Consider the following 26,090-nt stretch of genomic DNA (forward strand, 5'->3'; position numbering starts at 1 on the left):
ATGTTTGAGGAAAAAGTGTCCCAAAACCTCCATATTATGAGTCCCCCTCCCCATTATCTAACGAGCTTAAGCCAAAAAGGTAAAGTGGCTCAAACAATTGAGAATACACCTTGCTTTTACTTGATAAATCTGACTTCCATCATAAATAACACATTACCGAGAAGTGCAAACGGGTTTTTATTTTTACGCATAACAAATGGTTTAATTTAAAGTAAAAATAAACAACAATCAACGAAAAACTTCTAAATTGAAAAGTTTCAGAAGCATTTTAAATAAACATACGCAGATTTTTGCCTAAAAAAACTGAGAATACAGTGTGCGTTCGCACATTTTTTAGACGCTTTTGATGGAATGTACAGAAAAAATTATACTCATATTTTGTGTTTTACATGTTCAGTTTGATAAATCTTGTTCTTAACTATCATTCTATATCGTAATTTTCATGATATGCTATTCCATCATGGCTTTTAGAGCGTTTCTAAATTACTGAATAATTGGAAAATTGCTTCTCAAAGAGAAACCAGTATTAATGTATGGAAATTTGTATCAAGATTTTTTTTAAAAAGAAAAAAATTATCGTAAAATAGCTGAAATTATTAGTATACTCCAAACTTGGGTCCAGAAAATCACTGTAAAATTTTAAATGGATTGATTGAAAATAATTGTGAAAGAGGAAAGAAAGATATTCTGAGTGATATTGCAAAAAGGAAAATTTTTAAAGAAATCGAGATTGATTGTAGAGTAACTGCAGTCAAAATTGCTGCAGAAACCTCTCAAATTATAGGTAGAAGTGTAAGTGCTCAAACTGTGCGAAATGTAATTAGACAAGCTAGATATAAAAATCGAGTTGCTGGAAAGAAACCGTTATTCAGCTTGCAAAAAAGAAAAAAAAAAGCATTTGATATTTGCAAAAACTCATCAATTGAAGATCAATAACTTTTGGAAGAAAGTTATATTTAGTGATGAAAGTAAATCAACAATTTTTGGCAATGACGGTCGTTGCACGGTATGGAGGAAGCCCAATACCGCTTTGGATCCGAAAAATTTATATCCTACAGTTAAACATGATAGGTCCGTCATGGTTTGGGGTTGCATTGCTTCATCCTTTAGGAAAATTAATTTTTATAGATGGTATTAGGAACTGTATGGTTTACTTGGATATACTTTGCAACAATTTAAAGGAAAATACTAAAAATTTGGGCTTAGATGGAAATTTTATTTTCCAGCAGAACAACGATCCCAAACACACGGCATGTAATGTCAAAATGCTGTGCCTTTTTCATTGTAAACAGCAAATACATACTCCACCACAGTCCCCCAATATCAATGGTATTGAAACTCTGTGGGCCACACTCGAAACAACCGTGCAAAAACAAAGAATTAGAAACAAAACCCATTTAAAATAAGTGTGCAAGAAGAATGGGGTAAAATAACTTCAGATATTACCAAAAAGTTGGTCGAATCGGTACCACGAAGTGTAGAGGTCATTATAAAAGCCAAAGGACTTGCAACTAGATATTTCTTTGTATGAGAGATATTACAAAAATTTCATTAGTGTATTCTCAATTTTTTGAAGCAAAAATCTGCATGTGTTTATTTAAAATGCTTCTGAAACTTTTCAATTTAGAAGGTTTTCGTTGATTGTTCTTTATTTTTACTTTAAATTATACCATTTGTCATGTGTAAAAAGAAAAACATGTTTGCACTTCTCGGTAATGTGTTATTTATGATGAAAGTCGGATTTATCAAATAAAAATAAAGTGTCTTCTCAATTGTTTATGCCAATGTGTATGGTTCAAATTGCAATATATTTCTCAATTTTATACATTTAAAAAATCGCTTGGCTTATTTTTTCTTCTTTTGTTTAAGCTAAATTAATTTAAAATTATGATAATAATGCAGATTCAATTTATGTAAAATACTTACAAAATAACTTAAACGAATAAAGGAATTTCTTATAATATTTATGATACCAGTTATTTTATATTTTATCTGTAAATAATGAATTGATAGAATTTAAGTTTATTTTAAAAGCATGTTCTTTAAAAAAAAATAAGTGAATTCGAATAATTTTGCTAGGAAAATTCCTTCTAAACAATATATGCTTGCAAATCAAATTTAAAGCTCTTTGTATAAATTCAATGATATTAAAGCTGTAATTTTTATTTTACATCATTGTATTCTTATTTACTTAGAAATTAGTATTAAATCGACGGAAGACGAACAAAAGTTTGAGAAATTATTACGGAACAAATACTGCTTGAGAAGCTCTGCAAGTGGAACACATTTCCCTGGCGCGAAAAAGATATTCTGGAAAATTATATTAAAGTTAATATCTTTTACCGGTACTTCGAATATATGTTATGAAAACACGAAACGATAGGCAAATTTTTAGCGATGTTATTGACATAAATTGTGTAGTTAGGGTGAAAATTATGAACTAAAAAGATTTTTTTAAATTAATGTAAGTGATAGGTTTATTCAAAAAATAATACTTAAATTTTACGGCTGGATTGTAAATTATTCATAAACGAAAAATTTTCTAAATGGGGAATTTTCAATAACCTCGCAAGAATGTTTTTCTATAGATGCTTAGAGCTATTCATCCGAAGTTATAGAAATACAAACTTATTTTTTTTGTAACGAATTCGTTTTAATGTTTATCCAAATTGAGATTGAAGTTACTTAGGTACATGAAAAAATGAAACTCATGTTTAATTTAAATAGGGCATTATGTATTCTCTAATTATAGAATTTTCGCCCGTAACCTACTCATAAAATAGTGAATTTTTAAATAATCATAAAGTAGTGACTCTATAAATAATCATAAGAGAGTGAATCTATAAATAATCATAAAATAGTAAACATATAAATAATCATAAAATAGTGAATATAATTATAAAATAACTCTAATCATAAAATAGTGATATTTTTTAAAATGAATTTTACAATTCTGTGAAATTTAGTTCAATTAATCCCATTTACTGATTATTTTACTGACGTAAACTTTAAGTATATGAGATTTATGTTCTGAAAATAAGTATAAGTACTCTTCAAATCACAAGTTTTTATGTTTATAGCAGTCATGAACTTCGAAATCCTTTAATGATGATTGTTATTGTCATTTTTCTTAGAATATAAATAATTGCACTATGAATATATTTTTGCTCCAAATGTTTTATTTTTTAAAAGCTATTAAAATATATTCAATTTTTTTTATTTTCTTACTTTATTTATTTTTTATTATAAAATAAACAACAAGCTTTATTAAGTTTAATATACAGTTAGAAATCATGTTTTTATTTCGGGAATGGCAGCTGATTTTTTAAAAACTAAAACGCTATATACATGGCAGATTTGCATCTGTCTAAAACGTTACGTGATTCAAAAACTGATTTAGTTTTATAGTATGAAGTTTTTAACAATAATTTTGAATTGCTTCGAAATCCTTTACATGCCTTTGTCTCGTTTAGATTTTTTTTTTAAGATATCGATTTATCGATTCTATTATTAGTATTTTTTCATCGATATCATACAGTTTATATATCATAAAAGTTGAATGAAGAGCTTTAATATTAATTAAATTTGCCCCTTGCTGCAGTTAAATTTTTAAACTACTTAACACACAGTAGTATTTTCATTTAATGTATAGTGAGATATTTACTGATATTATTCTATTTTATTAGTTTTCCCAATTTTCTATTAAATTGTGAGAGCTGAAATAAATTCTATAAGTACATCCGTTTATATAAAACAAATTATTCTATCTCATTCAATTTACGTGATCGTTATATATTTTTTTCATCTTTTTTTTTGGAGCAGTGATACAAAATGACATTTTTTTTTTTTTTGCTTTCATCCAATTAGTGAGTCTGAAACTTTATCTTTTCCACAAAGACTCGGCGGATGTTATTTCAGTCTCTGGAGTTCTACGCAACTGAAAAATTATTTGTCCTGGAATTTCCTGAGAAACTCAATTATATTGTTATTTTATTTGCTTTTGTTTAATCCGAAACTTTACGTTTTTTTTTTTTTTTTTTTTTTTTGTAAAAAAAAAAGATAAAAATAATTTTTAACTTACATTTCCAAATGAAAAAAAAAATGGTTCTTTGTCCTGGTTATAGATAGAAATTCAAAGAAAGTGTTTAAATTTATTTATAAGAATATATTACGAATATAATAAATCTTTAAAAAGAAGGGGGAAAAAATAGACGATAACTGGAATGTAATTCGAAAAAATTAGTTAAAAATGGGATGAATTAGTATATAATTTTTGAGAATTTTTAGGAATTTAGGTTTTACTTAGAATATTTATATGCTTTCGAACTTTTGTATGTTTTTATAGAATTTTAGTTTGAATATTTCTATAGAATGTTTTTATAAAGACAACTGGATTTTCTCTTGAATTCTGGTAAATTTGTATCGAAATTGTGTAAATAAAAGCTATAAAATAGATTTTAAAACTTTTTTTATTCAGTATCATTACTTTTTAAAAAAATATCTTGTATTCAGTAAAAATAAATCGATCGTTTCGTTCGTGGAACATGTTAAAATAACTAGTAGAATTTTTCAGAGTTTTACAGTAAATATGAAATATCGTTTGATCTTCCAATGAAGTTTTTAAATTTAAATTTCTAAATTTAAATACTTATGTAAATTTCACTACAACTACAATGTAGAAACTTTCAGTGTTCAATGGCAATTTTTTGACAAAATGATTGAACCTGTGACACTTGATAAAAATTTTTCCAATTTAAATATTTAGAATATTGAAAATTATTCCTGTAATTAAAGAAAAGGCCCATTTAAGTATTTGAATTCAGTATAATACATTTATTTTTGATTGTATTAATGGCCAAAATAATTCAAGTACAATTTTTTATTAGATTTATCAAGTACAATTTTTTTATTAGATTACAAATTTTTTTGTAATAACATCAAAAAAATCGGATCAGGTTGGCCTTTTTTAAATCATGAATAAGTGAACTTAATGTTTTGAAGTGTTTTGATATTGGAAGACATTAAAGAATTTAATGCCTTTAATTCTTTTATTTACTTCTAATGAAGTCTATGCATGTGACATTATTGTCAGAAAATTACTGTTAATAGCATCCAACTGCCACACACAATACTGTTGAACATTAAAATATTATGCAATGCTATGAGGTCACTTCCTTTTTCGATATGGAAAATGCGTGATTGGCTCAAAATTAAAATGACGTGTTCTATTTTTGGTGTGAATTGCATTTCTTTATTATTGTATAGCAAGCATATAATTGAATAGACATATTTGGTATACAAAAATTCCATAAATTTTTTGTATTTATTAAAATATTAATTTTTCCAAATTTTAATCATTTTTAAATGTATTTTTTTATCTGTAATTTAATATACATGTTAGATATTAGTATTTATGGAATTAAAGCCGAATTCAGTTGTATTCGAACTGTATGATGTTTGCCAAAAAAAAAAAAGAAAGTTCTAATAAGGCAATCATTGATTCTGTTATTATTCTTCGTTTTTATTTTTTAATTTTAAATACTTTTTATTCATTATTTCTTATTTTTAACTTTAATTTATCAAAGATGCTTATTTGAAGAAATCAACCATAAGTCAAAGTTAATCCATAATTTTGTGAAAACATTGATGGATGGCTTAAAGAATTCATGACGTTCTATTTTCCAATAGTTATATTGAAAGGATGTCTACAATGATAAAAGACTATCGGATGAAAAATATTTCCTTATCAGTTAGCTTTCATCTGGCTTAAAAATCGCTGAAGGGAACGGAATCCGATTCTTTTAGAAACATTTTTTCAATAATGGAATATATTGGTCGTATTTTTAGGCAGACGATAATAGAATAAATAAAATATATCTAAGCTATTTTCAATAACTTTACCGATAAACGTGGGAAAAAACGACTCATAGCCAGATTTTTAGTGTTTATTCATTTCAGTTCATAGTGCGTTTTATCCGAAATAAATGCAACAACAAATTTGTTACTTATTTTCTAAAACTGGCACGTTATTTCGAATAAAGGAGCAGAAAAGTTTAAGAATCCCTTCATAGTAACATTTTGTTAAAAGATATTCTACTCTTTATCTGCTTTTAAATTTTTTTAAAAAATCTATTGCGCATCATTCTTAAAAATCGACATCTAATGTGATATGTGCTTCAGTGAAGAAAAATGACCACGAGAGGTGACTTTCACAAAAGATGATTTAAAATGAATGTGTGATGTAATATGCTGGAATAGTTCTTACATTTTGAGTTTGTCATGAGCCTGAATATGTTCTATTCTTGAATATCCACCATATTGTTTTTTAATTTAGTTTTGCATAAATCCTTTGAAATACATTTGTAAACAAATATTATGAAATTATTCCATACAGCAGTGTCCATGAAAGTTAATCCAATGAAATATCTTTCATGCGGGTATTGTATTCGAAAGGTTTAGGTTTAATTCGTAAACAAAGAAGGAATATCAAAGATTCATTTAACTTGTTAGAATGCATTAGTATTATAAGAGAAATGACTTTATGTCACACACACACACACACACACACACACACACACACACAGGATTGCACAGCATTGTGTTGGTAGATTACAATGATACACGTAAATTATGATTATTTTATGATACGCAGATTAAAATGATAGTTTGTCAAGTAAATTGACTCCAATAATTTTTTGAGGAACGAATATATTTAAAATAGTTTTTGAAGTGTTATTTTAATGTGTAAATATGATAAAAATTTTGGAGTAGGATTTATGGAACCTTTACTTCATATATTCTATAGAAGAAAGAAAAAGAAATTCCTCAATTATTCTATCTCAAATTTTGGACGAAATGTCCGTCTATTCGTTTTGTGTGTTACGAATTTATCATATTGTTTCCCTACGCGGTTAATTTTCTAGTGCGGAAAGTGATAGTTTTATAGATGCTGAATCAATGATCCTTCTCTGCTTTGGTGACCTTAAAGATAAATTTGGCGCCAGAATCGAAAGATCCAGAATATTCGAGTATTTTGGCGATAACTCCATTAGGATTTGAATTCCGAAGTTTGTTCTAGAATATTCAATGCCCTATTATAGCTATAAAAACCGGAGAAGCATAGAGATAGATGAGTCAAGAAACATGAGCATTTGAGTTAAGTCTTTCTTTGGAATATTGATCTCTTGTGAGTTCTCTTTGAGTACTTTGTGCTGTTAAAATTGCTTATTTTCAGTTTGCTGCTGTTTATTGCAAGTGATGTTTTGTACATATGCCTCATGTTTTCGTGTAGAATAATGCGATATTATCCTTTATTGAGCTTATTGGATTTTTCACTACACCCCTACGGCATAAATTTTCTATAACAGCATTGAACTAAAAAGATGTATTCGGGAGATTATGTATTATTGTTATGTATTTATGTATGTTGATATGTATCAAATTTCGGACCAGATCCACCTCTGGTTGACTGTTTGTCGTTCTATGTTATATACGTTAACACGATTTCTCTGAAACGCAACAAGCTTGTAAAAAGAATTTAAATACATTGCCTTGTCACCAAAATTATGCATATACATCATATTTATGGCTTAATCGATCTACAAGCAGAGGCCTAAACAGCATTCTCAAGTATCTTCATAATGAAGCTAAATAGAAACGTGCTGTATTAATATAGATACGAGAAAATAAAGGCAATGAAACTTCCACTGCTTTATAAAATATAATTAGTGATTGCTTTTTTTTCATAAAAGAAAAGTTGTAATTGCTTTTTCTTCATATAATTCGTAACAATTTTTTATTTATAAAAATAATTTGTGATTATCTTTTATTTATGACCAATATATCACATAGTATTTAAAGAGAAGGACTTTCAATAAATATTTTTGAATGCTTTTAGGTTGTTGTTTTTTTTAAATATCCTGTGTGTTTCATGTCAAAATTATTTCATGCAAAGTGTTTATTCATATTTATCTTGCAAATAAAATTTTGATATTTATTTATTTAATTTAACATGCATTAAAAACCGAGTGGCAATATATCACACTAATTTGAGGTTTCATGAAACGTAAACAATTCAGTATGATTATAAATCTTTGCATGATAATGATGCAATTGATTTGAAATTTTGTATTAGCATATCGAAAAGAAATATTACGATGTTTGTTATATAAATAAAAAAGAAAATGAGTAAGTCTTTAAAATACATTCGTAAAATGTTTTAATACTTCTCCATTAATTCGACAAAAGTTGTCACAAAAAACAATTGCTGGCGTAAAATGTCATTTTTTTTTCCTCAATTCACTAGTCTCCAAAATATGCTAAAAATATCAATATGCTGCAAATTAGCGGTTTCAATAAGAGTAATCATATATTTAAACGTTTAGGAAAAAGAAAAGGGCTAGACTTCAGATCGGTGCTGTGTGCTGCCGCCAAAGCTGAATTATTTTGAGGAAATTTCTCGCCAAATGTAATCATAACATTTTTTATTGCAACCCGAAAAGCCATTTGTTACCAATTCTGGTATCCATTTAAAATAGCGGACTTTTGGCGTGTTTTTGATGTTCTTTACTAGAAACCGTACATTAATATTAAGTCTTAGCAATAAAGGAACAAAAGAGGTGCATATTTAGGAGACTACTGGTTATTAGACTTAAGAATAAAATACTGTCGCTACACTTGCATTTTTTCTAGTGCTGGTAATCCAAAAGTTTTTTTCCATGAGCGTTCAAAGTTACTTAAAAGATTTTGGTCATCTTAATGATTGGCGAAATTGTCACGAATTTGGCAACTAAACAGTATTCTGTTCTTAAATCTAATGGATGGAATTAAGTCTAATAATAATATTAAGTTTAATGATTTCTTTCGCTTAGATACTCGTAGTATTTAACGAATTTCACATGCATATTGGTTACTATCACACTAATGGGAAAAGTTTTTAAAAAAAATGGAGAATGCTTCATGTAGTGCCGAGATAATGAAAAGGTATAAAATCATTACATGTATTGAATATTTAATTTTCCTTTAAGTTGATGTGTAGAAAAATGGGACCATTTATTAAAACTGAAATGCATAAAATATAAAAAACATTTGTGGGGAATTTTTAGCTTTATAATAATTCCTACGTGGCACTTATAAATGGGTCAATTGCAGATCTTGCAAATAGACAGAAAATGATGTCACAACATAGCACTGTATACAGTAAATGTCAATTTATATACATTGTACACTGTACATTTGTATTTGTAATGTACATTTATATACATTGTACACATTGCATTTGTATTTGTAATGTACATTTATATTTGTATTTGTACATTTATATTTGTTTTTGTACATTTATATTTGTACATTTATTTGTACAAATAAATGTACAAATACAAATACAATTTTTTTATTTATTACATTATATTTGTACATTTATATTAGTATTATACATTTGTATTTGTACACAAATTTTTGTGACATTCACTGTATACAGTGAAATGTCACAACATTTCACTGTCTACAGTTAAATATTTTGCTCCAGACTTAATATAGAAAACAATTTTTTTTTTCTGCTACAATCTCAGATCAAAATTCAAATCTCTTAAAGAACTTAATTTTGAGCTACTATGCTCTCATGAATGCGGGTGCAAACACACAGACACATTTCCAAAAAAATCTTTCGAGACTTGGAGGGGGGGTCTGAAAACGTTGATTTTAATAAGTATCGGACAATCGGGAAGACAGATTTCTTCAGTCTGGATTTTGTTGAAATTCAACAGAAATCTACAAATCTTGTGTAAAAAAACCAAATCTTAACCATTAGCTTTCATCCGTATTTCAGCTATCGTTTTCACAGACAGAACACCAGATAAACAAAATTCCAAAAATGTATTTTTCTGAATCAAGGAGGTCTGAAATGTTGAAATATGTCAAAGTCTTGAGTTCAAATTTTTTGACGAATACAATGATAACGAATACAATGATGACGAATTTTTCGACGAATACAAAAACGATATCTTCTAAATAAAAACTAAGAAATTAATTTTCTAGTTCGAAATATTGTAATGTGATAATAATTAATTATCTGTATTGATTGCAAAAGTCGCTGAATTTTATGAGCAAAGAGCATCACTTGATTTTCAGAAAGAATAACAGCAAAAGTGAAAATTCTATTTTGAAATTAACGTCCAAAGAGAACATTCTGAAGATTTTTTTAATCCGAATATCAATAAAAATAAAAAAAATGTATTTAATACACATTATTATTATAATTTGATAATAATTATATAGGCTTTAATTTCTTTCTAGAAATTATCAGCATTGTTTCAAATAAAATTACAAGGAAATAAAATTTATATCAGTAAAATGTTTGAATTTTAAAGGGGAATACAAATAATTTTTGTGTAATAACATGCCCTGAAAACAGTGAAGAGAAGCATCAAAATTTGAAACAATTTTTAATCAATTAAAAATCTAATCTGAATTCTTAAAAAAAAAAAAAAAAAAAAAAAAAAAAAAGCTATTTTTTTTTGTTTTTGTTTTTGTTTCTTACTTTTATGTATACAAAATAAAAGTATTGTAATCTTTGAAAATTTGACAAATTTTCACATTTCAGACATTTTTTTTAATTATGTCTATCTGTCTGTGAACAAGATAATTAAAAAATGCCTTGAACTAGATGGGTGAAATTTGGTATATGCTTGTAACATCAAATTGGTAGACATTTTATAAAATTTTGAACGAAATCCTTTTGTCGGAAATGTATTTGCCCTCCTACCCGGACTTTAAGCGAACATGCTAATTAGAAAATGAAAGCTAAATGAATAAAATCTATCATCTAAAATATAGATTCATATGAAATTTGGAATCACATCTATCGTGCATTGCAATGTTGATTACTTTTCTAGGAAGCCTAAAACAATACATTGTTGTGAGTCACCAGTGATTCATCTCAGCGATTTGTACTTTCTCGAGCGTGTCAGTGCGAAAACGCAATGATATAAATAGATGATATATGATTCGATATATGATCTTGTGATTATAGTTCTAGTTATATGTCAAATTTTAACTTCAATCGGTTGGATAAAAAAAAAAAAATCGTTGGAAATACATACTTGATTTTCTAGTTCCTGTGTCAATGATTTTTGATTTAAGATAAATTAATTCCATCAAAAATGCTAACTTCAAGCCAAAAATCAATTTTTTATAATTATTGTTCACCAATGTCATGCAATTAATGTAAAAGTACTGATTTTCTTTTCTATACTACAAGTACACAACTCCCATATATGAAAATAAAAATTCATGGACTTTTTTTGTGAGCCTTCCCTAAGGTCCACAATTTTGTATGGGGGAGATGGAAACATTTTTATTAGAGAATATATGAAAAAGTTTCAGAAGACTACTCCGCTAATTTAGTAAGTTTTTATTACCCAATAAGTAACAACGTGCCAAAATTTGATAGATCTATGTCTAACGGTAGGTCCTATACAGCTTTCCATTCTGTGCATTTCACAAAATTTACAAAGATATACCAACATGAAGATCTTATCATATTAATTGCGCTTTCTTTTTCTAGATTTGGGAATTTACGAAATAGGCGGAATACCGTTCGGTATACTGGCTATCAAACGTTTTTTGCCCTTAGACAAAAAGGGGAGAACCGACGCCCTTCGACCATTGATGTTAGTCCTTACTTTTGTCTGCTACGCCCTATTTTGTGCCGCCCGGAGGCCCATCACCGTTGTACAGCTGAAGATCTTGAAGGAGTGCAACGCTTCCATCTTCGAAAATTCGAGCATCCATACCCCGTCTGGGAATGATACATGGTGCAGAGGAACGGTATTTCAAAAAGATGCGCAAACCTTCATGCAAGTGTTAGGCTCACTTTTTGTCGGGGCGTACGGAGTAAGAGATTTTCATATATTGCAACTTCAAATTAATATTTTATAAAAAAATGACCATATGTTCCCTAAAACAATATATTATTGTGCGTCACCAGTGATTCATCTCACCAGTGTATATTCTTGGACCAAATGTGGAAGTTATCTAGGGGAACTAATCATGCAATGGAGTGTTGATTACTTTTTCATAAAAACCCGATATACAATTTTCAGTGTGACAAATTTTTATTTTCTCGTATATAAAGTATAACACAGTGAAATTAATGTAGTCTTCAAAAAATTCGACTTTGAAGTTTTAATGAATATCCATGTTTTATATCTCCCTGAATCTGAAAAAGACATTTTTGGAATTACGTCACTCTTTGAACACGATAATTCAAATATACATTGAGCTAGAGGGATGAAATTTGATATGTGGTGCTAACATCAAAACTATAGATTTCTTAAAAACGTTGAAGAAAATAATTAAAGAGAAATCTTTCTGTCCGAGTTTCTGTCGATTTCTGTTCTGTGAATAGGATGATTGAAAGTACAGAAAGCTATATGTGAATATATACTTGTATCAAATTTTGAATTAAATCCATTAACAGGGTAATCATCTGCTGATATGTACGTAAAATAATTTAAAAATGCAATGACTTATCTAAATGAAATTCCGTTTGGAGCCTTGTAACAAGAATTCTACATTTGTATTTAAATTTGGGCTAAATGGACAAAAGAGGGCCTTCCATAATTCATATTCGCGTTCCTACATTCTACTATGAAACACAAAAAGGCATATATAGAGAAATCCAGACGTGGAGGGGGGGGGGCATTCCTGCTTGAGAACTTCGATTATTTGCTGTCTTCAACCCCTTTCTCTGTAATACGTTCAGGAGATGCATAATCTCAAAGAAAGACCAAGTAAAACGTGCAGTATTGTCTAGGTTTATGAGGAAATCAAGAGAACAACATTCCCGCTTGTTATATCTAGGTCAATATAGAAATAACGGCCTTCCCCTCCCCCACTACCTATACACAGGATGATATTGTTACAAATCTGTAATGTTGCTTGGTAAATGATTAGTTCAAACACTGGAAAGACCGTTTTACGATCTGCTGGATGCTGATCGGGTGCCGAGTCAGTTATCCCAGAGCTTGGTGATCAACTAGGCGACGAATTTGGCGGCTTTGGAAACAAAATAGATATTACTGGAAACTTCCAGCGATTCAGCCAATAGGAACCTAGATATGCCTGATTGCTCCAGAACCTTCTCTGCTCGCCTCCGGGAACTATAAAAGGTCTAAAGTCTTAAGCCGAAGGAGTAGTTGAGAAATGTTTATCGAATTGTGAAAAGAGTCAACTGTGAATAGTTGAATCAGTCCAGCAAAGAACAATTGTTGAGTGGAGCTCAAGCGATTGCTGAATTGAGTTGTGTGTGCTGAGTCCTGCTGTTTACTGTAGAAGCAGCATCGAGTCGTGTGAGGTGTAGCCAGTCGTGTAGTAGTGAGTAGGAGTTGGATACAGCTAAAAAGAGGAAACAGTGGAGAATTTCAAGCGTTTGGAGAGATCGTAGAGTGAAGCTACGAAGATTCCCTCCTCCTGCTGAATTCTTTCTGGCCGCTTTGTATGCTGTGGTTGTTATTGCTACCGATTATTATTTGTGGGTTACTGTTTGTTGTAGTGTGCTGCTGTGTGTTGACTGTGCTTGTCTTGGCTGTATATTTGTTGTCTGCGTATTCTTGTCTTCGTGTTTAGTAAAATTAGTCGTTCATGACTGAGGCCTGCTAATAGTTTTTACACCATACACCCACTACAAGTGAACCCAGTGACTTCACTGACATAGTGGAATTGAAGTTCCGTAACAATATCAATGGTCAGTGCTGGCAGCGGAACGATGAGAATAGAACTGGATGGAACGGATTTTTTTTAGTTGTTCTGAAAAGTCTCTTTTGATTTGAACATGCTATACAACAAACCTTACTTTTTTTTCTCTTTTGGTTATTTTTTCTTGGATTCTGATAAAAACAACTCCCTCTCTCGAGAGCCTTTGGTAACAAAAAATACTTAGCAATTTGGCAACAAGATATATATACATACTTTACAATTTTCATAATCTATAAGGCTACATATACCAGAATAATTAAATTAACCGTCACTAGAAATGCCAAAGAAAGCCTGATTTGCTCTCAAGGTCCTTGACTCCTTTTCATTAAACTCTAAATTTTTTTGAAAGCGAACTCCTTTTTTTTTTATATTAACTTACTTCAAATATGGAAAATCTCATTTTCGCTTTTATTTTAGTAAATTGCATTTATTACAATGTTTTTACTTTCTCGTATACGTAGCATAGAGACAATATAGTAATCGTCAAACAATTCGAAAGCGAGAGTATGGCGAATCTACATGTTTAGACTTCCTTGAATAAGAAAAACACATTTTGGAAAAATGTCCGTGTGTCTGTCTATAACAAAGATAGCTAAAAATGCTTTGATCTAAACGGATGAAATTTGGTATACAGTATTTTTAACAAATTTATGGTTTCCTATGACTTAATTGTTTCTTTGTTTAAAATTTAATAATGCAATAGCTAACTTTGAATACTAATAATGTTTACTTAATGCAATAACGTATATAGCAGCTCAATGGAACACCTTAATAATTGGACTTATGTTGGAGATAAAGCAAGTTTGTCTATTCTTCAGAAGTTGAAGCTGATTTTACTCCATTATATTCATTTCCAGTGGATTCCATCTCACGTGGATCTACTTGGTAACGAAATAGCAGACAGACTTGCAAAGAAAGGAAGCAGCCTAGCGAATTTAATTTCTGCTGAACTCAGAACTCTTCTCTCAGGCGAAATCCCTAAATAAGAAGAATTGGATGGTGCCCCCTACTCATGATTGGTATAGGGCCAATAAGCCGGGCCAATCCTTAATTCTTCCTTCTGATAGAAAAACCAACACTTGCCTGTCGCGCCTTGTCAGTGGCCACCTTAAATGTCTTTTCTTTTCTCAGGGTGAAAAATCTTACCCTCTTTGCCCGAAATGCTGCCAACATCGGGCCACTGCTGAACATATTCTAGACTGTTTAAGAGTTCTTTGGGGAGAAATTTATTCTTCTCCCTTCCTCGTTTTTGACTTTCTTCTTGTCAACGGATTTTTGGATTTGGTCTGACTAAGTCAGGCCATGGAGATTAGCAACAACAACAATGTACATAGCTGTCTTAATATCAACTGCTACTAAAAAAATAGAACATCATTGATTAAAAACAAAATTCAAATACATGTTCAAGTAAATCAATCGAACAGCGCAAATGCGTGTGGCGATTTTGGGATCATTCAAAGTGTTATTTCTCTCTTTAGTTTTTATTACCTTTCCACACATTTTGACTAGTTTTAAGGAAAAATACAAGTTAAAATACTTTTTTAATCACCACTCGTACACGTAGTATAGAAGAAGTATAGTAATCGCCAACAAATTAAAATTCAAGATTTTGTCGAATTTCTACGTTTCTGACCTCCTTGATTTAAAAAAAAATATTTCGGTATTATGTCTGTCTGTTCGTAAAGACGATAACTCAAAAGCGCTTTGAGTTTAATAGACGAAATTTGGTAAATGGAATTAAGATCGAATTCGGAGATAATCAAATTTTGAGTAAAATCTGTTCAGAGGAAGTCCGTTTGTCCGGCTGTTCGAATATAACACGATAACCACAAAGTAAAGAGTTAAATAGATAAAAATCGGTATACAGATTTAACATACGTAGTGTAAGCACCTGTCAAAATTTCAGCCAAATCCAACCAAGAGAACTCTTGGTCTGTACCTTCAAAAACATGCAAACATGATAATTAAAAAATGCCGATACTTAAATATATCAAATTTGGTATCGAAATTTGTGACAAAAAGTACAGTTTTACGACAAATCTTCGTTCCAGTGGGATGAGAAAAACGTGTTTAAGGCACAAATTCTATTTTCGGATACTACTGACTTCATGCCAGGGATTAATCGCCAAATAACTCTCCAAGAATGCCCAGTTATATTCAGTAAAAATTCTAAATTCACGCCAAAGAATATATCGTAACTATTGTAGCCAATGCCATTCAAGGCGTTCTTTGAGATAATTCATTTATTAGAGAGTTTGCGAGAAAGTGACAACTCCCGCTAGTTTTATATAAATAAAATAATTGTTTTTTTCATAGGTGTGCATGTACGGAAGTGGCGTCATAGCCGATTACTTCAACCCCCGATATTACTTGACATGGGGAACTTTGATGGGGAGCTTCTTCATGTTGGTCCTGGGTTTGGGAAACCTTTGGAAAATCAACAGCATTGAATTTTTCATTATGGCATTGATTCTCTTCGGTGCAGCTCAGTCTACGGCCTGGCCAGTTGTGCTGTCTTCTGCCACTCACTGGTACGGCGGGAAAAGAAGCGGATTCTTCTTTGCATTGTGGAACACTCACTATTATGTTGGTAAGCAATGCATCTTAGTTAACATCCCATTTTGAAGCTCTGTCTACGGCCTGGCCAGTCGTATTGTCTTCTGCCACACACTGGTACGGCAGGAAAAGAAGCGGATTCTTCTTTGCATTGTGGAATACTCACTATTATGTAGGTAAGCAATGCATCTTAGTTAACATCCCATTTTGAAGCTCAGTCACGGCCCAGCAGTCGTATTGTCTTCTGCCACACACTGGTATGGCGGGAAAAGAAGCGGATTCTTCTTTGCATTGTGGAACACTCACCATTATGTTGGTAAGCAATGCGCCTTAGTTAACATCCCATTTTGAAGCTACTACTCTGTGCAGTTTTCATGGGACAAGTTAGTTCATTCTTTCATAATTGAATAGTTTTATCGTCTTCTGCCATTCACTGGTAAGTGTAAAAAGAAGGGGATTCTACTTTGCATTTGAGAATACTCACTTTTAAGCTCGTAAACAAAACTGCTGAGTTAACAACCCGGTTTGTAGCTATTGCATTGTGCAAATAACTTAGGATAAGTTAGTTTCCTTCCATCTCAGAATTTTAATATCATTATTGGTTGATTTCTGAAACTGGCTTATACTAATTTTCTACTTCCTTGTATACATAGTATAGAGAAAGTATAGCAATCGTCAACGAACTCGAACTCGAAATTTTGACGAATCTCCACATTTTAAACCTCCCTGAGTTTAAAAATAAAATCACTGATTTTTAGAAAATTTACGTTTGTATGTCTGTGACAAAGATAACTCATAAACATTTTGAGCTAGACAGATGAAATTTAGTATAGGTCTTTATGCCAAATTGGTAGATTTCTATCAAATTTTGAGCAAAATCTTTGAATAGTAAGTCTGTCTGTCCTGCTATTTGAATATAAGTTAACAAGATAACTACAAAATGAAGAAAGTTAGATGATTAAAATTCGATCAGGATCTATAGTGTAAACATCTATCAATTTTTGTGCTAAATTCAACAAGAGGTTAAATGTCTGTCAGTCTGTATTTTCAGAAACATGTAAACGCAATAAATAAAAAACACAAATATATCAAATCTGGAATGGAATTTTGTGACTACAATTGTTGATTTTTGTCAAAATTTTGTTTCAATTTGTTACAAAGAACGCATTTAAAACACAAATTCGTTTTTCAGATACTTTAACCTCTTGCCAGGGATTAATCGCTAAAAAATTCGCCAAGGATCAGAAAGGTTCATTAAAAATGCTAAATTCACGCTAAAGTTTAAAATTTCATAATTATTGTACACCAATACCATGGTGTAACACCTGGGATAACACCTTTATAAAAGAGTGTGCCAGAAAGTTTGGGGATATCACTCTCCCTCCCCCTTTTTGCTCTTTCCTTTTTTTAGAATTTTAATATGAATACCAGTTGATGTCGTAAACTGTCTAATGCTAGTTTCATTGGTACTGAGGCAGGTTGATTGCTAGAACCATATAATAAGAGTGTAAAAACCAGAAATAGTCAGTTGTTAGCTTTTGTGCGTGAAACATGAATGTAAGCAATTTCTCTCATTGAAGTGTGTGTTGCTTTTTTATGTTTATGAAGGATATTACTCGAAAGAAATTTCATAAATCACTAATCTTACATCAAATATTCATGATCATTCCATACCATAGCAATGGAGGGATAATAACACTTTAAAATCTATTGTCCTTTAAAAATCTATCAATTTTGATCAGTGGCGTACTTACATAAAAGGGCGCCCAGGGCAAATACCACAACAAAGCCCTACCCCCCATTTTTGTGACATGTGACTCATTTTTTCCTGAATATTCATAGCGAGGATTGCAAAGACTGAAAATGCAAGTAAACTGAAATAATCTATACTTATAATAAAGCAGAATGTGTATGTTGGCGCTCTACAGGTCACACCGTTTGACCTACAGCTACCAAATTTGGCACATATATACATTTGATGTCGAGAATGTGCACCTCTGAGCTATTTTTTGAATTTTTAATTAAAATTTTAATTAATGAAAAATTAAGCAAAATTTCGATGTTCTTTCACGATAACTTCCGCAAATATTATCTCACAAAATAATTTTTACATTGGATTAAAACTCAAAAAATTTTTCTAATGAACCAAATATTTTAAATTATATATTATGCTTCTAGTTTGATGAATTTTTAAAAGAATATTTTAATAATATTTTTCAACAATTTATTTCGTACAAAATAAAAATAAAATTTAACTTGCATGAGCTAGTTACAGTTGCATGGGAAAGAAAACTTTTTTATCAACATGTTGCCATCACACTGATAGAAGCTCAAATTAAAAGATAAGTTGTTACTGGAAATTAAATCAAGAAAAGCGTAATATTCAGCAAGTGTCTTATGAAATAAAATAAATAAGAAATATAATCTTTTCTAAAGAGTAAATACAATACAAAGTTTTCTATGCTCTTTTATAACATCTACATTATTAATTCATTAAATTAGCTTTATTTAAGCCAAACATGGTTTAATATATATCCTTTTAATTCAGGGTCCAACGGCTAATTTGTAAACCTTTAATAATATAAATACATGTATCAAATTGGTTCAAATGAAATAAATAATTATATTTTATATAACTTGAGTCAATAAATGCTATAATAAATTACGAATGTTTAGCTTTTATCTAGACCCCCTGCTCTGTGAATCATATTTAACAAAATATTCTTAAGATATTGATATTTTAAATTAAAGCTGACTGATTTATGAAAATCTAAATATCACTAATTAGTAAAAACGGGCGATTTTACACCACTTCATCGACCGTCTCAAAGATTATACCCCAATCAACGGCCCAGGGTTTCTCAAGACTAATTGGCCTAAGGTTATGAAAATGCTGATTGTTCTAAACTATTCAAAACTTTATAAATCGATCAGATTTGATAGCAGAAGACAGAATGCTCATTTATTTATTTAAAAGTTGAAGTGTCAATAATATTTCGCAGAATATGATTCCTTAGGATAAAAGAATTGTATATAATTTAGACTGCATGATTTTTTGAAGTATATTTATAGACCGAAACAAAATAAAATATTGTTATTCACGTCATTTAAATTCCCTTGAAAGCAAAACTAAAAATTGAATTTTATGGTGAATCAGAAATTTTTGTTGAATAATTCTTGAGATATTACATAAATTATGAAAATTATTCTGTAGTGCACTTAAAACTTAATTTCTGAACGATTCCTTTTTCAGTATTCATATTTTAAAAAATTACTTAGTTTCAGTAAAAAGTTCAGTTTTTTATGTTAATTGCGGTTTAATCATTTCCACTATAATTTAAAATGGAAGTTTTACGGGACCTGACAAAAATTAGAAAGAAATATAGTACATTATGGCTTAAGGTCTTTTTAATAATATGAATGAATTATATGACTATCAAAGTTTAAAGCTTAAAAATATTCTGATAAAGAATCCATTAAAAGACATTACATAAAATATTTAATTGAAAATTTTTATGAGCATTGGCGAAGATTGGCGAACCGGCTGGTTTCTAAAGGGGGCTAGTAATAAATAAGACATTTTTGATTTGATATTGTTACGAATCTGTAATGCTGCTTCCCAGCATAGTTGGTTCCACCATCGGAAAGAATGTTTTAACAGTTATCGGTACTGGACGGAGTCCGGTGTCGCGTCGGAGGTTCCAGAGCTTGGCGACAAACTTGGCGACCATTTGGCTACTTGGCGACGAATTTGGTGACTTTGGCGCCAAAATAGTTTATACCCGTAACATCGAGAAATTTCCCGTTCCGTCCAGTAGGAACCGAGATACGCCTCGAACGTTCCTGATTGGTTGAGAGGCTTCTAGCCCCGCCCTTTGAGACCTATAAAAGGAGGCGGCAGTGGCTGCCAGAGTAGTCGGGATCGACGGTAAAGAATTTGCCTTCCAGAGATAAGCGGAGCAGCGACGGTGTGAGCTAGAGCTGAACTAAGCTGCGCGCTACTGTCTACAGTAGAGACTTGTTGTATGCTGCTGTGTATACTGTTGTATGCTGCTGTGTATACTGTTGTATGCTGCTGTGTATACTGTTGTATGCTGCTGTGTATACTGTTGTATGCTGCTGTGTATACTGTTGTATGCTGCACATCTCGGCTGAAGATAATCGTCTGTTGTGCTGTATATTGTTGTCGTCTTTATGCTGTCCTGTGTGTCTTCGTGTAAATAAACGTCGTTGTTTTATTTTCTACTGCCGCCTGCTGATTGAGCGTTCTCCACACCATATAACTCCCACTATCCAAACGAACCCGCGGAAAATTTCGTAACAATATGATTTAAAAATTACTGAAACTTTGCGCTGTACATCTCTCAGTGAACAATCCCGGAATATAAAATGTATCGTACGAATATTTCTAAAAAATGCTTGAAAATAATTTTATAAAATCATTTCGAAAGTTTTATTCTAAATTTATATAAAGAATTTTTTCCATTATAATTTTAATAATTCAAATAATACCCAAATAAAAAATCAAATAGTTATTAATATGGAAACTTTTAATACTTTAGTGAAATACAATTCAAAAATGGTTTCCATTTATATCATACTTTAAGAAAATAGAAAATGTGTACAAATCTCTTAATTCATCATATATGAATGTATATACGAGCAATAATGAAGAATTATATTTATATTATTTCTGGCACTTAGGAATTTTTATGAAAACTCTGAATATTTCAATAAAACATTTCTTAACACATACAAAAATCTTGATAACTAAATATATACCTATTATGTTATGCAGAATTATTCCCCACACCGTTAAATTTAACTATCCAAATTTACAATTAATTACTTTTAATAATATATCTAGCACTCTGTGACAAGGTTAAAATGCATCGCATAAAATATAAAACTGTGCAATTACACAAAAACTCAAAAATCTTATTCAAAGATGAATTAAATGTGAATACTGAAGTGAAGATAGATGAAATAGAATAGAAACATAAATGAAAAACTCGAATGGCATAGAGTTTTGTCGCTCTGTTGACTTGGTGTAGAGTGTTAGTTGATGTCCGTATTTACAGATCGCATTTCTGCAGAGAATATAGCTTCTGCAATTAATGAAGATAAATCAAATGTTTCAGCAATTTTTAGAACACAGACAGAATTTAGATCAATATTTACTATAATTATGAAGAAATAAATTGAGGAAGAAGATTTTATTTCCATTTTGATTCAACAATTTTCGCTTTGAAATAGTTATATCATAAAAAAAAATAATGACTTTTTTTAGGTATTTTATTAGATCAACTTCTTTTAGTTTAATATACAATGCAACAATAAAATATCCTTTTCCTGTTTGAAAGCATCTGTAGTTAAAATGGACTAAAAATGGAACATACAAGTAAGACTTTAAGACCCCTGAATTCCTTCGAAGATTGATGCCACTGTTTAATTTTTTTTCAGGAAGCCTTTTAGGGATACTACTAGCCGGCATAAACGTGCAAGAGCGCTGGGGCTTTGCTTTCTTCTTTCCTGCTGTTCTCGTGGTTCTGATGGGGGTCGTCATTTTCCTCTTTTTTGTCGTCCATCCAGCCGATATAGCAAACTTAGACCGGCAGGATATTTCTAAAGAACAAGAAGAAGGTCTGTTTTGTCACTGGATGTTATGATTTCATTTTGATTTAACAATTATATATAAACATTGCTATTCCTATGACCAGTATACTTCACAGGATGTTTTAAAACCATAAGGAATGAAAGAGATTATGAATCAGGACCATATCAATATGGACCAATAAGGAATGAAAGAGAACATGCAAACTTTGATTGCAAATGTCATTAACAAGAGATAACAGACAATACAACAAATACAACAATGAACAAAATACATGAAAAAGTGTAAAATACTTTATAAAGCAAAATTTAGCAGCCAAATCATACACTTAACAAAACCTAATCATTATGTGAGACGTAAACTTAATGTTTTGATCGTAATGCTTCAGTTCGAATGATTACAAGTACTTAGTGAGTTTTAATTAACTGGTCAGCTGTAGCAATAAAGATGTTATTTCGTTATAATAAAATGGTTAAGTACTACATGAAAAGATAATTCACTTCAAGAAAATTCCGGAATTTGATTTTGCTTTTGGGGAACTATAAGGAATTTTACATTTGTTAAATAGATATTTGCAATAAGCAATTTTAATTACATTTTTTTCAAACTCTTAGATTTATTTAGTTTTTTTTATTAAAATAAGATATAAATTTTTATGAAAGAGGTACTCAAAGGCAATATTCAAGAATTTTTCACAATTTTAAACCTTTAACTATCTCGTCCGTGAGTCATATGGGTCTTGTATTTTTGTATTTTTAGCCTTATTTTCTAAAATTGAAATCATTTATATACATTCTGTTAAAAATTATACTGAGTTCTTGAACGTTTTATGAATTTAAGTTGAATCAATATAACACTTTCAAAATACAAAAAACAAAGGGATGTTGTTTAAAATCGTACTAAATTTATAATGCAGAGACTGAACTTCCACCTTGGTTGGACACTAAGCGTGCCATTGAATTCTACGAGGCTTTCAAAGTTCCGGGAGTGCTGGAGTTCAGCGGCTGCATGTTCTTCTCTCGGATGATCAGTTACTTCTTCCTGTTTTGGCGACCTGCATTTCTACTCGAGTTTGGGGTGAAAACTCTGGCTGAGACGGCCCTCTACTCCCTACCTTACATCATTGGAGGCATCTTCGGAGGTTTGACAATTGGGATCCTCAAAGACATTTTCCAAAAGAACGCTTTAATTTGCATCTCGTTTCTCTTGCTCTCCATCCCCTTTATTGCTATCCAAGTGATGCTTCAGTTTCAGGCGGTAAGTACACAAAGAAATTTATAAAGTCAAAGCAACAAAAATTCTAAAGACACTTTAGTTAGATGCAAATATAGATATATATTTTTAAGGAAAAAAATTAAATAAAGCCTTTCATTATTAATAAATTAATTCATTATATCCAAAAATTAAATAAATCTGTGCTGTGAAAAGATTAGCAGATTCAATAACGAACAAAGATGCTTTATTCTTCTAGAAAAATACGAATAAACAGCCGAAATGCACACATGATGCCACTGAGGTAAACAGCAACACGTAATTAGAAAATTGGTAATAAACAGCCGTAATAGCAGAAAACACATTACGAGAAATCGCAGGCGATCAATACTGGTGCCAAAGAGAGACTTCTCTTAAATATTCGTTTGAACCTAACTGACTATTCCTCTCTTGACCACTTATCCCAAAATAGGCTATCAAATATTCTAAAACAAACTTTGAAACTCGAGTCCTAACGGAGTTATAGCCAAGATTCTTGAATATTCTATGTCCTGCATTTTCCCGGTATATGGACGCCAAGTTTGTCGCCAAGACCGGGTTTCTTGATCCGGCATCCATTCAATATTCTTTAAACTATCTTCTTTCTAGGAGACTTATTGCTCAGATACGCGGTGCAACAAATTTGTAAAAATGTTTATAAATGAACCAACGCGAATATTCTTCTCATATAGAACGTTTTTGAGTCATCTTCGCAGTATAGAAAAAAAGAATCAAATATAATCGAATCTTTATCCGTGGACGTGCTAAACTAAAAATTTCATACAGACCTACAATTTTAGTCTTCCTTGCTAACTTCCATCTCTTCAGCTAGTCATTCATTTGAATTACTATTTCATTTACATACAGAAAGAAATCACACTGAAATTTGCAGATTTCTATCAAATTTTGAGTAAAATCTACTCAGATGAAATTCGAATGTCTGGCTAATCGAATATAAGGTAACACGATAATTACAAAACGAAGAGAGATGGATAGATTAACATCTATAGTATAGTGTTAAAAACTTGTAATTTTGCTTCCCATCACGAATAGTGTCAGCGTAAGAAAGATTGTTTTACGATCAACCCTGTTGCGTGCTGAGCGCGTGCCGCGTCATGGACCTCAGAGTTTGGCGACAAACTTGGCAACCATTTAGCAATTTGACGATGAATTTGGCGATAAAATAGATAAGGCTCGAAACTTCGAGAATTTTGTCTATCCGTCCATTAGGAATCGATCTATGATTTCAGATATAAGTAAACGCAATAATTCAAAATCTCAATAAAAATGAATTATAGCAAATCTTAAAAGTGCATTTTTGTATCAAATTTTTTTAAATCGGTTTACAAAAACATATCTAAAACATAATAGTTGATTTTTGCATGCTATTTACGCATGCCAGGAATTTATCGCCAAATAAATCGCCAAGAATCACACGATAAATTCAGCAAAAATGCTAAATTTCAGTAAAAAGTTAATATTTCTTAACTACTGCACACCAATGCCTTGTAAGGCATTCTCTGGTATAACAAGAGTAATTAGAGAGTATGCGAGAACATTTTGGAGAGACCATTTCTCCTGATTTCTATGACTGATTGTTTCATATCTATATTTATATCTGCAGTAAGTATATTTGTATCTAATTGTTTTATTTCATTTAAGTTGTTTATATGCTTCAACTATTATACGTTACTTCTTGTATGAAACATACCGTATTCATCAATTTCCAGAACACCTTAGCACTTGACATCTTTCTACAATTGATCGTCGGTCTGTTGGTGGAGGCTCCGTACATCTTACTCAGCACATCTATCTCAGTCGACCTGGGAACCCACAGCATCATGAGGAGGGGTCACAGGGGCCTGGCGACCATCGCGGCTATCATCGAAGGCACTGGGGCAGTGGGAGCGACAGTGGGGCCTCTCGTCATTGTGGAGCTGGCTGACAAGAAAAATTGGATAAACACTGTGATAATAATGACTGCGATGGAAGTCCTGGCGGCTCTGTGCCTGGCTCGAATCGCTTACAAAGACTATCAGGCTGCCTCGATGAAAATGTCTTTAGGAGATTACTGGTTTAGTGGTGTAAGAGAATTTCCAGGATGAATGAGATATCCTTTTGGGTCATATAAATGGCATGATTTCGAAATTATTGTACTAAATTGAAAAGAAAATAATAATAAATTAGATTTTCATTTTTCCATCCTCTTTTTTCCCTCCATTTTAAACTGCCTCTTTTGTTGTAACGTTTTTGAGATTTCTCTGAACCCTAGAATGAATGAATTTATATATTTTTTTTTACAAAAATGTGTGTTTTGAATAGCTACATGTGTGTTTTGAATAGCTATATATAATTTAGGAAAATTAATTAAATAATGGCTATATTATGATTTGAGCAACATCCCAGGGACACAAATCAGATTATAACAATTCTGCAATAAAAATAAAAATCTCCTTATAACCATATATATTTTTATAATGCCCAAAAATATTTCGATAATATTTTTAATGGTAGAGTTATTCATACAACATCCACCTTGGTATTTTTCTAAGTTTCCACTTTAAATATAATTTTAGTACCGCTATTGACATATATCGATCTTTCCCACAAATGTTTATCAAAAAGCATTTAAAAAAAGATTTCTAAACACTCATTTCTGCCATTTGGATCAGTTATGTGAAGCTTATAAATGGAAATAAAAATGTGTAACCAAATGGTTACACGATGCATTGCAGAGTTAAAATTAAAGGTTATTCATTAATGACTTATCTAAGGAACATAAGCTTTCCTATGAAATAACAATTGGTGAAATCTGTGCAGTAATCGTGGCTGGGTGAGTCTTACCAAGTCTCTTCACTAGGCAATATCCAATGAAGTGGCGATTTTGAGATTTTTCTCAAAACTCGAAGCCATT

At 30.9% G+C, this 26,090-nt stretch overlaps 1 protein-coding gene across 1 annotated transcript; it reads left to right on the forward strand.

Annotated features, from left to right (window-relative positions):
- Nucleotides 1–25,281, forward strand: LOC129975361 (glucose-6-phosphate exchanger SLC37A2-like). The gene is made up of 6 exons (XM_056088424.1): nucleotides 1–79; nucleotides 11,564–11,892; nucleotides 16,072–16,345; nucleotides 21,775–21,954; nucleotides 22,842–23,182; nucleotides 24,907–25,281. The coding sequence occupies exons 1-6, from the start codon at nucleotides 1–3 to the stop codon at nucleotides 25,279–25,281; spliced, it is 1,578 nt and encodes a 525-aa protein (XP_055944399.1).
- Nucleotides 25,282–26,090: the final 809 nt, after the last annotated feature.

The sequence above is a fragment of the Argiope bruennichi genome, chromosome 7 (assembly GCF_947563725.1).
Source record: "Argiope bruennichi chromosome 7, qqArgBrue1.1, whole genome shotgun sequence".
Lineage (NCBI taxonomy): Eukaryota > Metazoa > Arthropoda > Arachnida > Araneae > Araneidae > Argiope > Argiope bruennichi.

What these genes read in the sequence shown, in the direction of transcription:
- LOC129975361 (XM_056088424.1), top strand. Translation starts at nt 1, where the DNA reads ATGTTTGAGGAAAAAGTGTCCCAAAACCTCCATATTATGAGTCCCCCT. An exon ending in AACGAGCTTAAGCCAAAAAG is followed by an intron (nt 80 to 11,563) that starts GTAAAGTGGCTC and finishes TTCTTTTTCTAG; the next exon opens with ATTTGGGAATTTACGAAATA. An exon ending in TTCTAAAGAACAAGAAGAAG is followed by an intron (nt 21,955 to 22,841) that starts GTCTGTTTTGTC and finishes TTTATAATGCAG; the next exon opens with AGACTGAACTTCCACCTTGG.